At 50.1% G+C, this 15,449-nt stretch overlaps 1 protein-coding gene across 1 annotated transcript in view; it reads left to right on the top strand.

Moving 5' to 3' along the window:
- myo15b (myosin XVB) overlaps positions 1-15,449 on the top strand; it is a 480,192-nt gene that overhangs the window by 129,088 nt on the left and 335,655 nt on the right. Inside the window, exons 16-19 of the mRNA XM_070856827.1 lie at positions 2,043-2,174; positions 3,344-3,469; positions 10,107-10,184; positions 11,991-12,139. Coding sequence (XP_070712928.1) covers positions 2,043-2,174; positions 3,344-3,469; positions 10,107-10,184; positions 11,991-12,139 — 485 coding nt within the window. The remainder of the gene's footprint in view (positions 1-2,042; positions 2,175-3,343; positions 3,470-10,106; positions 10,185-11,990; positions 12,140-15,449) is intronic.

Genomic DNA, 15,449 nt, shown 5'->3' with positions numbered 1-15,449 from the left:
CATCCCTAACCCACCTCAACCCACTCCCACCCCACCTCAACCCACCCCCACCCCACATCAACCCACCCCTACCCCACATCAACCCACCCCGATCCCACCTCAACCCACCCTCACCCCACCTCAACCCACCCCCACCCCACCTTAACCCACCCCCACCCCACCTCAACCCACCCCTAACCCACCTCAACCCACCCCTAACCCACCTCAACCCACCCCCACCCCACCTCAACCCACCCCTAACCCACCTCAACCCACCCCCACCCCACCTCAACCCACCCCTAACCCACCTCAACCCACCCCCACCCCACCTCAACCCACCCCCACCCCACCTCAACCCACACCTAACCCACCTCAACCCACCCCCACCCCACCTCAGCCCACCCCAACCCACCTCAACCCACCCCCACCCCACCTCAACCCACCCCTAACCCACCTCAGCCCACCCCCACCCCACCTCAACCCACCCCTAACCCACATCAACCCACCCCGATCCCACCTCAACCCACCCCCACCCCACCTCAACCCACCTCAACCCACCCCCACCCCACCTCAACCCACCCCTACCCCACCCCCACCCCACCCCTAACCCACCCCTATCCCACCCCCACCCCACCTCACCCCACCCCGACCCCACCTCAGCCCACCCCTGCCACACCTCATCTCACCCCACCCCACCCTACATCAACACCCCCACCCCACCCCATCCCTACCCCACCTCAACCCACCCCTACCACACCCTGACCCCACCTCCACCCCTACTCCATCCCCACCCCACGCCTATCCCACCCCCACCCAACCTCAACCCACCCCTGCCCCTCCTCATCTCACCCCCACCCCATCCCACTTCAACACCCCCACCACACCCCATCCCTATCCCACCTCAACCCACCTCCACCCCACCCCTACCCCACTCCACCTCAACACAACCCCACCCCACCCCCAGCCCTACCCCACCTCAATCCACCCCTAACCCATCCCCACCCCACTCAACCCCACCTCACCCCACTCCATGCCAGCATATATTGATCAAGATGTTGCCAGCATTCAGAAACTATAGATATGAGGAAAGACTGTAGATACTGGAACTTTTTCCATAGAAACAGAGAAGGATTTATTGTAACATTCATGAGTTGTGATCGGGTGTATTTCCTCTGGTTGGGAAGTTAGTACTGAGGGGTCAACAATTTAAAATTGTCACTTTGAGAGTGTGAGATTAGGAGAAATGTATTTTTATGTGTTGTTGGAGCATAGAATGCTTTGATATAGTGGTAACCCTGGCTCAGTGGGCAGCACTCTCGCCTCGAAGTCAGAAGGTTGTGGGTTCAAGTCCCACTCCAGAGACTTGAGCACATAATCCAGGCTGACGCTCCAGTGCAGTGCTGAGGGAGTGCTGCAGTGTCTGAGGTGCCGTCTTTCGGATGAGACATTAAACTGAGGCCCCGTCTGCTTTCTGGTGGATGTAAATGATCTCATTGCACTATTTCGAAGAAGAGCAAACTCAATCAACATTACTAAAAAGAAACCTGATTTGGTCATTGCTGCATGTGGGAGCTTGCTGTGCACAATTGGTTGTCGCATTTCCTACATTACAACAGTGGCAACACTTCAAAAGTATTTCACTGGCTGTAAAGTGCTTTGGGACGTCCTGAAGTCATGAAAGGCACTGTATAAATGCAAGTCTTTCTTCTTTGGCTAAAGCAGAGACCATTACATCTTTTAATGAAAATTGGATAAATATTTGAAGCAGAGGAAAATGTTGTATTCATGTATGTCCCAAAGATCCCAGGCTATGGGGAGAAGGATGGGCATTGGGATCCATTTCTGATTGCTCTAGTAAAGAGCCAGTGCATCACAATGAGCTGAATGGCCTCCTTCTGTGCTGTCAATCTGTAACATTTCGTGGCCTTTTGCAACATCAGGCACTACATTTATAACTGAACCACAGGGAGCATCGTCACAAACTTTGTTCCGTTCCAAACATATTGCTCGCTTCCTCAAAAGGCCTGCTTGATATTTACCTTCTCTCCCTCTGGGTCCCTCAGGAGGAGTATTCCCGAGAGCAGATCGATTGGGCTTTCATTCCTGTCTCCGATCGACAGAATTGTTTAGATCTCATCACAGCCAAGCCACATGGAATTCTCCGGATTCTGGACGACCAAACCAGCCTGCCCCAGGTCAGATGGACATCAAGAACATAAGAACATAAGAATTAGGAACAGGAGTAGGCCATCTAGCCCCTCGAGCCTGCTCCGCCATTCAACAAGATCATGGCTGATCTGGCCGTGGACTCAGCTCCACTTACCCGCCCGCTCCCCATAACCCTTAATTCCCTTATTGGTTAAAAATTGTGACTCTCTCAGCTGTAGGTGCCCTGACAGTCGGTGTGGGGGGCGGGGGAGTTCCAGGTTGGGTCCGTCCTTCTTTTGAATTCAACAAGAAAGATTTACTTGAGTGTCAGCTATGGCTCGGTGGGTACAAACATCTGATTCTAGCAGCCCATTTTGTTATTTCACGGGATGTAGGCGGCGCTGGCAGGACCAGCATTTATTGCCCATCCCTAAATCCCCTTGAGAAGGTGGTGGTGAGCCGCCTTCTTGAACCGCTCCCACAGTGCTGTTAGGGAATTCCAGGATTTTGACCCAGCGATGATGAAGGAACAGCGATATATTTCCAAGTCAGGATGGTGTGTAACTTGGAGGGGAACATGGAGGTGGTGATGTTCCCATGCACCTGTTGCCCTTGTCCTTCTAGATGGTAGAGGTCGCGGGTTTGAGAGGTGCTGCTGAAGAAGCCTTGGCGAGTTGCTGCAGTGCATCTTGTAGATGGTACACACTGCAGCCACGGTGCGCCGGTGGTGGAGGGAGTGAATGTTGAAGGTGGTGGATGGGGTGTCAATCAAGCCGGCTGCTCTGTCCTGGATGGTGTTGAATTTCTTGAATATTGTTGGAGCTGCACTAATCCAGGCAAGTGGAGAGTATTCCATCACACTCCTGACTTGTGCCTTGTAGATGGTGGAAAGGCTTTGGGGAATCAGGAGGTGGGACACTCGCCGCAGAATACCCAGCCTCTGACTCGCTCTTGTTGCCACAGTATTTATGTGGCTGGTCCAGTTAAGTTTCTGGTCAATGGTAACTCCCAGGATGTTGATGCTGGGGGATTCTCGCTTGTTGGAGATAGTCATTGCCTAGCACCTGTGTGGCGCAAATGTTACTTGCTACTTATCAGCCCAAGCCTGAATGTCGTCCAGGTCTTGCTGCATGCGGGAGCAAGCGAGACGCTGAGGGTCTGTTCTGCTGTGTGAATGATGACTGCATTCTGAGTGGTGTTATGTTTTTATTTGAAGGCTACAGATCACACCTTCCTCCAGAAATGCCACTACCAGCACAGCAACAATCCCTGGTACGTGAAGCCCAAATTGCCCCTGCCGGTCTTTACAATCAGACATTATGCTGGTGTGGTAACGTACCAGGTAAGTGAAAGTAATTAACATTTTCCTTTTGATTTGTGAAGTAGAAGTAACTCATGATAACAATTTCAAGGCTGAGATTGTAAAATGATTCCACCCAAACAGCCTGTGTTCAGGTACAGCACGGGTTAGATACAGAGTAAAGCTCCGTCTACACTGTCTCATCAAACACTCCCAGAGCAGGTACAGCATGGTTTAGATACAGAGTAAAGCTCCGTCTATACTGTCCCATCAAACACTCCCAGGGCAGGTACAGCACGGGTTAGATACAGAGTAAAGCTCCCTCTACACTGTCCCATCAAACACTCCCAGGGCAGGTACAGCACGGGTTCTGATACGTCCTTACTACACAGTATAAATGCACACGAGGCCCATGCTTGAGAGAAGGTCAGTCTGTGACCTTTCCTTTATTCCTTAGCACTCAAGTGATGAAGGTGGGTGGAGCTTCCCCTTTTATACCTGAAGGTCCAGGTTAGGAGTGTCTCCCACCTAGTGGCCAGTGTTCTCACGGTGTACAACTTAGGTCAGTTTATACATGGGTTACAATGCTGGTTGAATACATGACATCACCTCCCCCCCCAAAGTCTTATTGGGATCACAGGTTGAGTCTCTCTGGTGGTTTACGCTCCCTTGTAGAGCGCCTGAGTTGGGGCTCCGGTTGTTGGGCGCTGGCCTGAGTGTCTGCTGTTTGCAGTGCCTCAGGCCTGTCCGGACTGCCCACAGTGACTGGGCTCTCCTCCCTTTGGTTCCGGTGTTCGGTCACCTGTGGTGGAGTGAACTCTATATCGTGTTCTTCCTCTGCTTCTTCTATGGGGTTGCTGAACCTCCTTTTTGTTTGATCCACATGTTTGCGGCAGATTTGTCCATTAGTAAGTTTAACTACCAGAATCCTATTTCCCTCTTTGGCAACCACAGTGCCTGCGAGCCATTTGGGCCCTGCAGCGTTATTGAGGACAAAAACAGGATCATTTACATCAATACAACGCACCCTCGCATTCCTGTCATGGTAGTGATATTGTGACTGGCGCCTGCTCTCGACAATTTCTTTCATGGTGGGGTGTATAAGGGATAATCAGGTTTTGAGCGTCCCTTTCATTAGTAGCTCTGCGGGTGGAACCCCTGTGAGCGAGTGTGGTCGGGATCTATAGGCCAATAGGAGGCGTGATAAGCGGGTTTGTAGGGAACCCCCTTGGATTCTGAGCAACCCCTGTTTGATTATCTGCACTGCTCGTTCTGCCTGGCCGTTTGAGGCCGGCTTGAACGGTGCCGTTCTAACATGGTTAATTCCATTGCCTGCCATGAAGTCCTGGAATTCAGTGCTTGTGAAGCACGTGCCATTGTCGCTGACCAAGATATCCGGTAGACCGTGGGTGGCAAATATTCCCCGTAGACTTTCTGCCGTGGCAGAGGATGTGCTTGAATTTAAAATGTCACACTCGATCCATTTGGAGTAGGCGTCTACTACAACCAAAAACATTTTCCCCATGAAAGGACCTGCGTAGTCCACATGGATGCGTGACCAAGGCTTGGCGGGCCATGGCCAGGGACTAAGGGGGGCTTCCCTGGGCGCATGGCCCAGCTGGGCACACGTGTTGCACCTGCGAACACAAAGTTCCAGATCTGCGTCTATCCCTGGCCACCAAAAGTGTGACCTGGCAATTGCCTTCATCGTGACAATGCCCGGGTGCCCATTGTGGAGTTCTCTGATGAACACCTCTCTGCCCATCTGGGTTATGACTACGCGGTTTCCCCACAGTAGGCAATCGGCCTGAATCGAGAGTTCATCCTTGCGCCTGTGAAATGGTTTAAATTTCTCAGGGCATGCCCTGTACGTGGCTGCCCAGTCCCCATTCAGGACACATTTCTTGACTAGAGACAATAGCGGGTCTCTATTTGTCCAGACTTTAATCTGACGGGCTGTCACGGGTGAGCCTTCGCTTCCGAAAGCTTCAACAGCCATGACCATCTCAGCACCATGCTCGGTAGCCCCCTCAGTGGTGGCTAATGGGAGCCTGCTGAGTGCATCGGCGCAGTTTTCAGTGCCCGGTCTGTGCCGAATTGTGTAGTCATAGGCAGCTAACGTGAGTGCCCACCTCTGAATGCGGGCCGATGCGTTTGCATTTATGGCCTTGTTGTCGGCCAAAAGGGACGTTAGGGGTTTGTGATCTGTCTCCAGCTCAAATTGCCTGCCAAACAGGTACTGGTGCATTTTCTTTACCGCATATACACATGCGAGCGCCTCCTTTTCTACCATCCCGTAGCCCCTTTCTGCCTGGGACAGACTCCTGGAGGCATAAGCTACCGGCTGTAATTGACCCTTGGCATTGACATGCTGCAACACACACCCGACACCATAGGACGACGCATCGCACGTTAACACAAGTTTCTTACATGGGTCATATAGCGTTAACAGATTGTTGGAACATAACAAATTGCGTGCTCTATTAAAAGCCCTTTCCTGGCTGTCCCCCCAGACCCATTCGCGACCTTTGCGTAGGAGCACGTGTAGCGGCTCTAGCAGCATGCTCAATTAGAGAAGAAAGTTACCAAAATAGTTCAGGAGCCCCAGGAATGAACGCAGCTCCGTCGTGTTACAGGGTCTGGGTGCTCTCTGGATCGCTTCCGTCTTGGATGCAGTAGGGCTGATCCCGTCTGCTGCTACCCTCATCCCTAGGAATTCTACCTCTGGAGCTAGGAAGACGCACTTCGCCTTTTTCAGTCGCAGACCTACCCGGTCCAGTCTGCGTAGCACCTCCTCCAGGTTGTGGAGGTGTTCTTCAGTATCGTAACCCGTAATGAGGATGTCGTCCTGAAAAACCACCTTCCCTAGAATCGACTTGAGGAGGCTTTCCATATTTCGTTGGAAGATCGCGGCGGCCGAGCGAATCCCGAACGGACATCTGTTGTACTCAAACAACCCCTTGTGTGTCGTGATGGTGGTCAGCTTCTTCGACTCACTCGCCAGCTCCTGGGTCATGTAAGCTGAGGTCAGGTCCAATTTTTTTTAAAGTTTGCCACCGGATAGCGTCGCAAAGAGGTCCTCCGCTCTTGGTAGCGGGTACTGGTCTTGGAGTGACACCCGATTGATGGTAGCCTTGTAATCGCCACATATCCTGACCGACCCATCCGCCTTGAGCACCGGCACAATCGGGCTCGCCCAGTCACTGAATTCGACTGGCGAGATGATGCCTTCCCTCAACAGGCGGTCCAATTCGCCTTCTATCTTTTCCCGCATCACGTACGGCACCGCTCTGGCCTTGTGGTGTACTGGTCTGGCGTTCGGGTTTATGTGAGTCACTACCTTGGCCCCCATGAAAGTGCCAATGCCGGGTTGAAATAATGAGTCAAATTTGTCCAGGACCTGTGAGCATGATACTCGCTCCACAGAGGAAATTGCATTGACATCGACACATTTCCAGTTCATGACAGCAAGCCAACTCCTCCCCAGTAGTGCGGGACCGTCCCTTGAGACAATCCAGAGTGGCAACCTGTTCTCCGAATCTTTGTGGGTCACGACTACTGTGGCGCTGCCTAGCACCGGAATGATCTGCTTTGTGTAAGTCCGTAGCTGTGCGTCAATCGGCGATAATTTTGGCCTCCTGGCCTTGGATGCCCACAACTTTTCGAACTGTTTGATACCCATCAGGGACTGGCTAGCCCCCGTGTCTAGCTCCATTGATACTGGGATGCCATTGAGGAGCACTTTCATCATTATCGGTGGCGTCCTGGTGTATGAACTGTATACGTGCTCCACATGAACTCGCTGAACTTCAGCTTCCAGCGATTTCCCCCAGTGTCCATTTCTGCAATTTCTGCTGAATGTATGCCTCCACGCCTCCAGCATGAGTTGCGGTTTGAAACAAAAGGTCCCTTGCTAGTCGATTGTCCCTGACTGCCCCTGTTATTGTCCTTGAGTGCACCATTAACAGGTGTTGATGGCCCCATTACTGGCCGCATTGTCCCTTGCAATGGCGTGAATCGCTGTTCAGCTTGCCATTGTCTCTGTCGAACTCCCCCTCTGGGTTCGACTACATGTTGGGGCATGCCTGACTGCCCTTGTCTGCCTGGAGAACTGTGTGCTGCTTTAACAATGTTGAATCTCTGTCCCAACCATTCCTTAACACAGTACCTCTCGTCTGTTCTGCTAGTGGCCATGCTCGCGTGGTTTAAATCCCAGTTTCTTGTCGCCATTGATACGTCCTTACTACATAGTATAAATGCACACGAGGCCCATGCTTGAGAGAAGGTCAGTCTGTGACCTTTCCTTTATTCCTTAGCACTCAAGTGATGAAGGTGGGTGGAGCTTCCCCTTTTATACCTGAAGGTCCAGGTTAGGAGTGTCTCCCACCTAGTGGTCAGTGTTCTCACGGTGTACAACTTAGGTCAGTTTATACGTGGGTTACAATGCTGGTTGAATACATGACAGGTTCAATACAGAGTAAAGCTCCCTCTACAATGTCCCATCAAACACTCCCAGGGCAGGTACAGCATGGGTGAGATACAGAGTAAAGCTCCCTCTGCTGTTAAGTCTGGCATGCCCTGTAGGGGGCATGAGTGTCCACCTAAACTATAACTCTTCCAGTGTGGACATCTCAGTCACTTTGTTTGGAGACTTTAAAACACAGTAATGAATTTCTGCACAAGGATTCTTCTTTCCTGACACTAACTTCCTTACCTCAACAACTCACACCCCCTTTATGATACAGGTTTTTTAGGAGCTTAGGAAACTGTTGATCCATGTGAAACCCTCTGATTGAGAATGTAACAGTGTCCAGGAAACCTCAAGTCTGACTTTGTTTGGTTCTTGGGTGTCAGCAACACTCTGGTCCCTTGCCAAAGTGACTGTAGATCATCGCTTCAGCCAGCTACTTGCCCATGGAGACCATCACCGCTTGATTCTGTTTTTATTCACGGTGCGCACACATGCATTTTGCACCAGGAATCACGAGATGGTTATCAGGAGTGGCCGTTTCTCTCCTTCGCCCAGGGATATTGAAGCAAGTTGGACTCTCGCTGTCTCTCCCGATGATAACAGTGATTCGACAAAGATCAAGGATTGATATTAAATCCCCTCCACGTATGAAACCATTCTGACTTGGAAATAGCTCACTGTTCCTTCATCGCTGCTGGGTCACAATCCTGGAACTCCCTCCCTAACAGCACTGTGGGAGCACCTTCACCACACGGACTGCAGCGGTTCAAGAAGGCGGCTCACCACCACCTTCTCAAGGGCAATAGGGACGGGCAATAATTGCAAAATGCATGTGTGTGCACCATAAATAAGAACAGAATCATGCGGCGATAGTCTCCATGGGCAAATAGCTGGCTGAAGCGATGATCTACAGTCACTTTGGCAAGGGACCAGAGTGTTGTTGACACCAAGAACCAAACAAAGTCAGACTTGAGGTTTCCTGGACACTAACATTCTCAGTCAGAGGGTTTTACATGGATCAACAGTTTCCTAAGCTCCTGAAAAACCTGTATCATAAAGGGGTTGTGCTTCCTTATATCCTTCCATGAATGAATAAATCATTTTTTTTAAATTAGAGTGCCCATTAGTCATCCCATTGCTTATGCAAATCCTCGTTTCGGGATGTGTGCAAAATTGGATCCCATCTGACCATAGCATGGGCCGTGCATACTGCAGCCAGGGGCCGCTTCAGGCAGCTCCCAAAGAGGTAAGTAAAACATTTTAGTTATCTCAATGTGGAGCTGGGAGGGCCAGGAGAACTCTTGGCTCCACATTGCTATTCCAGGCCACTGCTCACCCACCCCCGCCCCCACTCCCCCGATCTCCTCCCTCTCCGGCACTTACTGTGCCAGCAGCCCCAATGGCCACATCTCATCCTCGTCACACTACATTTTAGACACGACCACAGCCCCCAGAACGCCAGTCGCATTCTGATAAAGACGATCAATTTCATGTGGTCCTCTTGCCCACTGTCTTATTAAGAAAGGTTGAGCAGGTTGAGCCTGTACTCTTTAGAGTTTAGAAGAACGAGAGGTGATCTTATTGAAATGTATAACATTCTGAGGGGGCTTGACAAGGTAGATGCAGATTGGATGTTTCTCCTTGTGGGGAATCTAGAACTAGGGGGCATAGTTTCAGAATCAGGGGTCGCCCATTTAAAATGGAGATGAGGAGGAATTTCTTCTCTCGGAGGGTTGTGAATCTGTGGAATTCTCTGCCCAGAGAGCTGTGGAGGCTGGGTCATTGAATATATTTAAGGTGAAAATAGGCAGATTTTTGAACTATAGGGGAGTCAAGGGTTATGGGGAGCGGGCGGAGAAGTGGAGTTGAGGCCAAGATCAGATCAGCTATGATATTATTGCATGTTGGGGCAGGCTCGAGGGGCCAGGTGGCCTCCTGCTATTACTGGTCCTATTTCTTGTGTGTCAGTTCTGGTGCTGTGCTCCTTGCCATCAATGGCCCAAGTTTAGACACCAACCGATTTCCAGCCGTCATGGTGAAAACTGCACTTCATTTTTATATAACTGCGAGGTCTTATTGACCATTAACTTTTATCTCTAACATTCTTCAAAATCTAGAGTTGGGACTGGTTTGTACAATGGGTAAGACACGTCCAACCCTTTATCAATCACTTTGGAGACAATTCATCAATTCACTTCTTTCACACAGGTTCATAAATTCCTGGACAAAAACCACGACCAGCTGAGACCAGAAGTGATGGAGCTCTTCATACACAGCAGGAACAAGGTTGGTAACTGTGAGAGGGACTGAGGGTGATTTGTACTGACTAGGAGGAGTACGGTTAAGAGTGGATGTTCTAAGTCCTTGTCAGTGGCGAGCCACCTTGCTTTGGAGAAGAACTGAGAATATCTACTCTGAAGAGTTGTCTATCACAGTGGGTGTCGTCATTGTTCATGTGTGTACCGCCTCAATGGCCATGACTCTGATCTAACCAAGCGCAATAATGATTTAAACATTGAAATCAGCTTGTTACTTAGCCTTAGTGCACTCAATATTGAATTCACCTTCTGCATAGAAGCACAACAGACATTTACCATGTTTGTACCTCAATCCTCTTTCCACTATTTTAAAACAAAACTAAAGTCATCATCATCATAGGCAGTCCCTCGAATCGAGGATGGCTTGCTTCCACATCAAAAAGTTCACACATGTTTCAATGAAGGATCTAAGATTCCAGATCCCGAACTACATCCTGAAGGGTGGAAGATGCCTGTGCGTGGATTTTTTTAACATGTGGTGGCCGTTGCACACCAGCTTGACAGAGCTAGGTCTTGGTCCAGTGGCAAGGATTAACCAAGATGACTGGAGACCAGCTCTGCTGCACGGAAACAATCGCAGTATGGGCTGGCCCGTGCTGCCCCTGGGCCCTCGGCTCTTCTGGGCCCCGAACTCATGCCTCTCCTGGGCCCCGATCACATCCCTCTACTCGCCGCTCCTGCGCCCCAACCCCGCCGCTCCTGCAGTACCTACCCACGCTTCAATCACTGACCTGGATCTTGGTGACGCCATCGGAGCAGGCCGGGGAGCGGAAGGAGCAGCGTGGCAGCATACCACTCCAGGGAGCAGCGCGTGCTGGAGCAGGAGAGCAACGGCAGTGAAGTGGGAAACTAAAGTAACACATAAAGGAATGTCATATGAGGCCATTAATGCCTTTGTGCAATAGCACTGTTAGCAGTCATTTGCAGGCTATACTCCATCTCCACTCGTAGTCCAACATCTCCCAGGCTACCTCTCCTTCGATGAGTTCAATGCACACATTTTGGAATAATTGCTATAGCCACCGCTGCAGTTCCAGAATATAATTAATCCTGGGCCAGCGGAAACTCCCTATGTACATGGCAGTATCAAGACTCGAACCTTCCTTAATGCCCTGCTCCAGATGGGAGTACTAATGTCAGTACAGGGGGGCAGATTTTCCAGTCTATTGTGCTCTGTTTTTCGCCCCGGAGCGGTGGCAATGGCGGCGGTGAGGTGTTCTGGGCGGGCGGTCAGCCTCCAGCGCTCCGCGGCGATCCTTGGGTCCGGTATTGCGGCGGCGGGGAGCAGCACCATCGGTGTGTAATGACCCTGGTTGTGAAACCGGCGAGAGTTTTGACTCCTGTACGCCCCGCAGTGACCGCCTGGGAAAACGGGCGGACCGATCTATACCGACTGCAGAGACGTAAGTGGACTCCTAAGGCAAGTGTGATTGTTTTTTCCTTTAATTTATTTTTGCAATTTATGTTGTATTGGCGTGGGCAATGTACTGGGAATGTTTTAGTTGTTTTCTTTTTAGGTTTATTTCTCTCTCCCCAGTTGTCTCTCGGAGCACTCCCAGCCCGGCTCTTTAGCTCGGGAGTTTCCCACGCTAACGCCCCGAGAGAGGTGTACAACGCCTCCCTTAGCGCTGCGCCCCTGACTCAGGGCCCAGCTGCCCAATTTTGATGACTGAGGCACAAACTGTTCCCGCCCCGCCGCCATTACCGCCCCGAAATCATCAGGACAGAAAATCAAGCCCCTAGGACTCTGACTTTCCTTAATGTCCTACCGCAGATGATTGCTGACCTGTTTAAGAGAGCACAGGAGACTCTTCTGCAGCAGAAAAGGATTGGTTCAAGGAGCCGAGGTCATCGATACCAGTCACCAACCGTGGCGGCCAAATTTCAGCAGAGCCTGTTGGAACTCATCGCCAGATTGGAGAGGTAGGTAACTGTTGGAGACACACCTAGCAACTGTGTGTTCTCATTACAGCATCACTTCCCATCAAATGAGATTTTAAATTTAATGAGGTTGATAAACTCAGTAGAGTGTTGCTAAAGGGTGGAAAGAATATTTGAATAGAGCTGTTTTCGTCAGAACAGCGGAGATTAAGGGTGATTTGATGGAGGCGTGTAAAGTTATTAAGGGATGGGACAGTGTAAATAGAAATTGAAAGATTCTATTGATTTAGGGGTGTAGAGCGAGGGGACAGATGTTCGATTAAATGTAAGAGATTTAGGACAGAGAGCAGGAGGAACCTGTTGACAGAGGGTTGTGAGGCTATGGAATGTAGTCCTGGAGACCGTGACTGAAGCAGTGACCATGTCAACATTTCAGAATAGGTTAGATAGACGGTTTAAGGAAGGGGAGGATAAAGGGATATATAGGAACAAGGTGGCATATAGGTCTCAAGACTATAGGTATTGTGGAGGATAAGAGCAACACATACTGGTTGGGCCGAACAGCCTGTTTCCATGCTGTAATTTCTATGTAATGCTATGTGAAACATTAACGCCAATTTTATACTGCATTGAGGGATGCAGTATTGGCTTAATTTGCACAAATAGACAACAGTCATCATTGCATGTTCACATTGTGAAGTTGGTGGAAATAGTACTCAGGCACAGACATGAAGTGCTTACCACTGGCCGTAGGACAGTGTAGAGGGAGCTCTACTCTGTAATTGGGTGGGACTGCCATCACCTGGTTCCATTCTAGTCGTAGCCAGAGAATTACCTGCACTGGCTTCTCTTCCCGCTCCCTCTGGAAACCCCCAAGGATCCATAGAAACATAGAAACATAGAAAATAGGTGCAGGAGTAGGCCATTCGGCCCTTCGAGCCTACACCACCATTCAATAAGATCATGACTGATCATTCACCTCAGTACCCCTTTCCTGCTTTCCCTCCATACCCCTTGATCTCTTCAGCCGTAAAGGCCATATCTAACTCCCTCTTGAATATATCCAATGAACTGGCATCAACAACTCTCTGCGGTAGGGAATTTCACAGGTTAACAACTCTCTGAGTGAAGAAGTTTCTTCCATCTCAGTCCTAAATGGCTTACCCCTTATCCTTAGATTATGTCCCCTGGTTCTGGACTTCCCCAACATCGGGAACATTCTTCCTGCATCTAACCTGTCCAGTCCCGTCAGAATTTTATATGTTTCTATGAGATCCCCACTCATCCTTCTAAGCTCCAGTGAATACAGGCCTAGTCGATCCAGTCTCTCCTCATATGTCAGTTCTGCCATCCCGGGAATCAGTCTGGTGAACCTTCGCTGCACTCCCTCAATAGCAAGAACATCCTTCCTCAGATTAGGAGACCAAAACTGAACAGAATATTCCAGGTGAGGCCTCACTAAGGCCCTGTACAACTGCAGTAAGACCTCCCTGCTCCTACACTCAAATCCTCTCGCTATGAAGGCCAACATACCATTTACCTTCTTCACCGCCTGTTGTAGCTGCATGCCAACTTTGAATGACTGACGTACCATGACACCCAGGTCTCGTTGCACCTCCCCTTTTCCTAATCTGCCGCCATTCAGATAATATTCTGCCTTCGTGTTTTTGCCATCAAAGTGGATAACCTCACATTTATCCACATTATACTGCATCTGCCACGCATTTGCCCACTCACCTAACCTGTCCAAGTCACCCTGCAGCCTTTTGGCGTCCTCCTCACAGCTCACACTGCCACCCAGCTTAATGTCATCCTTGGCCCCCTCCGATTTCTCATCTACATGATGCCCCTCAGCGACATCATGCGAAAACACATCAGACTCCACATGTACGCTGATGAAACCCAGCTCTCCCTCACCACCACCTCTCTGTTCCCTTCCACTGTTTCTGATTTGTCACACAGCTTGTCCAACATCCAGTTCTGGATGAGCAGAAATGTTCTCCAACGAAATATTGGGAAGACTGAAGCTACTGTCTGTGGTCCCCACCACAAACTCCGTTCCCTAGCCTCTCCCTAGCCACTGTCTAAGGCTGAACCACACTGCTCACGAGCTTGGTGTCATATTTGACCCCGAGACGAGCTTCCGACCACATACCTGCTCCAGCACTAAGACAGCCACTTCCACCTCCGTAACATCGCCCGACTTCGACCCTGGCCCTGCTGCTGATTCACTCATCCATTCCTTTGTTACTTCTAAACTTGACTATTCCAACGCACTCTTGCCCGGTCTCCCATCTTCCACCCTCCATAAATATGAGCTCATCCAAAATTCTGCGCCACATATCCTAACTCGCACCAAGTCGCATTCACCCATCACCCCTGTGCTTGCTGACCTATATTGGCTCCTGGTCCAGCAATGCCTTGATTTTAATATTGTCATCCTTATTACAATACCCTCCATGGACTCACCCCTCCCTATCTCTGCAACCTCCTCCAGCCCTGTAAGAGCTCTATGCCCTCCAATTCTGGCCTTGTGTGAATCCTCGATTTTAATCACACCACCATTGGCCTTCAGCTGCCTGGGCCCCAAGCTCTGGAATGACATCCATAAACATCTCCGTCTTTCTACCTCTCTCTCTTTCCTCCTTTAAGATGCTCCTTAAAACCTACCTCTTTGACCAAGCTTTTGGTCACCTGTCCTAATATCTCCTTACGTGGCTTGGTGTCAAGTTTTATTTGCTGCAAAATGCCTTGCGACGTTTTACTACATTAAAGACTCTATATAAATGCAAGTTATTGTTGTACCTAACCCCCTGTACCTGCCCTGAGAGTGTTTGATGGGACAGTGTAGAGGGAGCTTTATTCTGTATCTAACCTGTGCTGTACCTGCCCTGAGAGTGTTTGATGGGACAGTGTAGAGAGAGCTTTACTCTGTATCTAACCCGTGCTGTACCTGCCCTGGGAGTGTTTGATGGGGCAGTGTAGAGAGAGCTTTACTCTGTATCTAACCCGTGCTGTACCTGCCCTGAGAGTGTTTGATGGGACAGTATAAAGGGAGCTTTACTCTGTATCTAACCCGTGCTGCACCTGCCCTGGGAGTGTTTGATGGGACAGTATAAAGGGAGATTTACTCTGTATCTAACCAGTGCTGCACCTGCCCTGGGAGTGTTTGATGGGGCAGTGTAGAGAGAGCTTTACTCTGTATCTAACCCGTGCTGTACCTGCCCTGAGAGTGTTTGATGGGACAGTATAAAGGGAGCTTTACTCTGTATCTAACCCATGCTGCACCTGCCCTGGGAGTGTTTGATGGGACAGTGTAGAGAGAGCTTTACTCTGTATCGAACCCGTGCTG

The sequence above is a fragment of the Pristiophorus japonicus genome, chromosome 16 (genome assembly GCF_044704955.1).
Source record: "Pristiophorus japonicus isolate sPriJap1 chromosome 16, sPriJap1.hap1, whole genome shotgun sequence".
NCBI classification, from domain to species: Eukaryota; Metazoa; Chordata; class Chondrichthyes; family Pristiophoridae; genus Pristiophorus; species Pristiophorus japonicus.
Note: the sequence above shows the minus strand (reverse complement) of the source record. Positions and strands in the feature narration are given on the sequence as shown.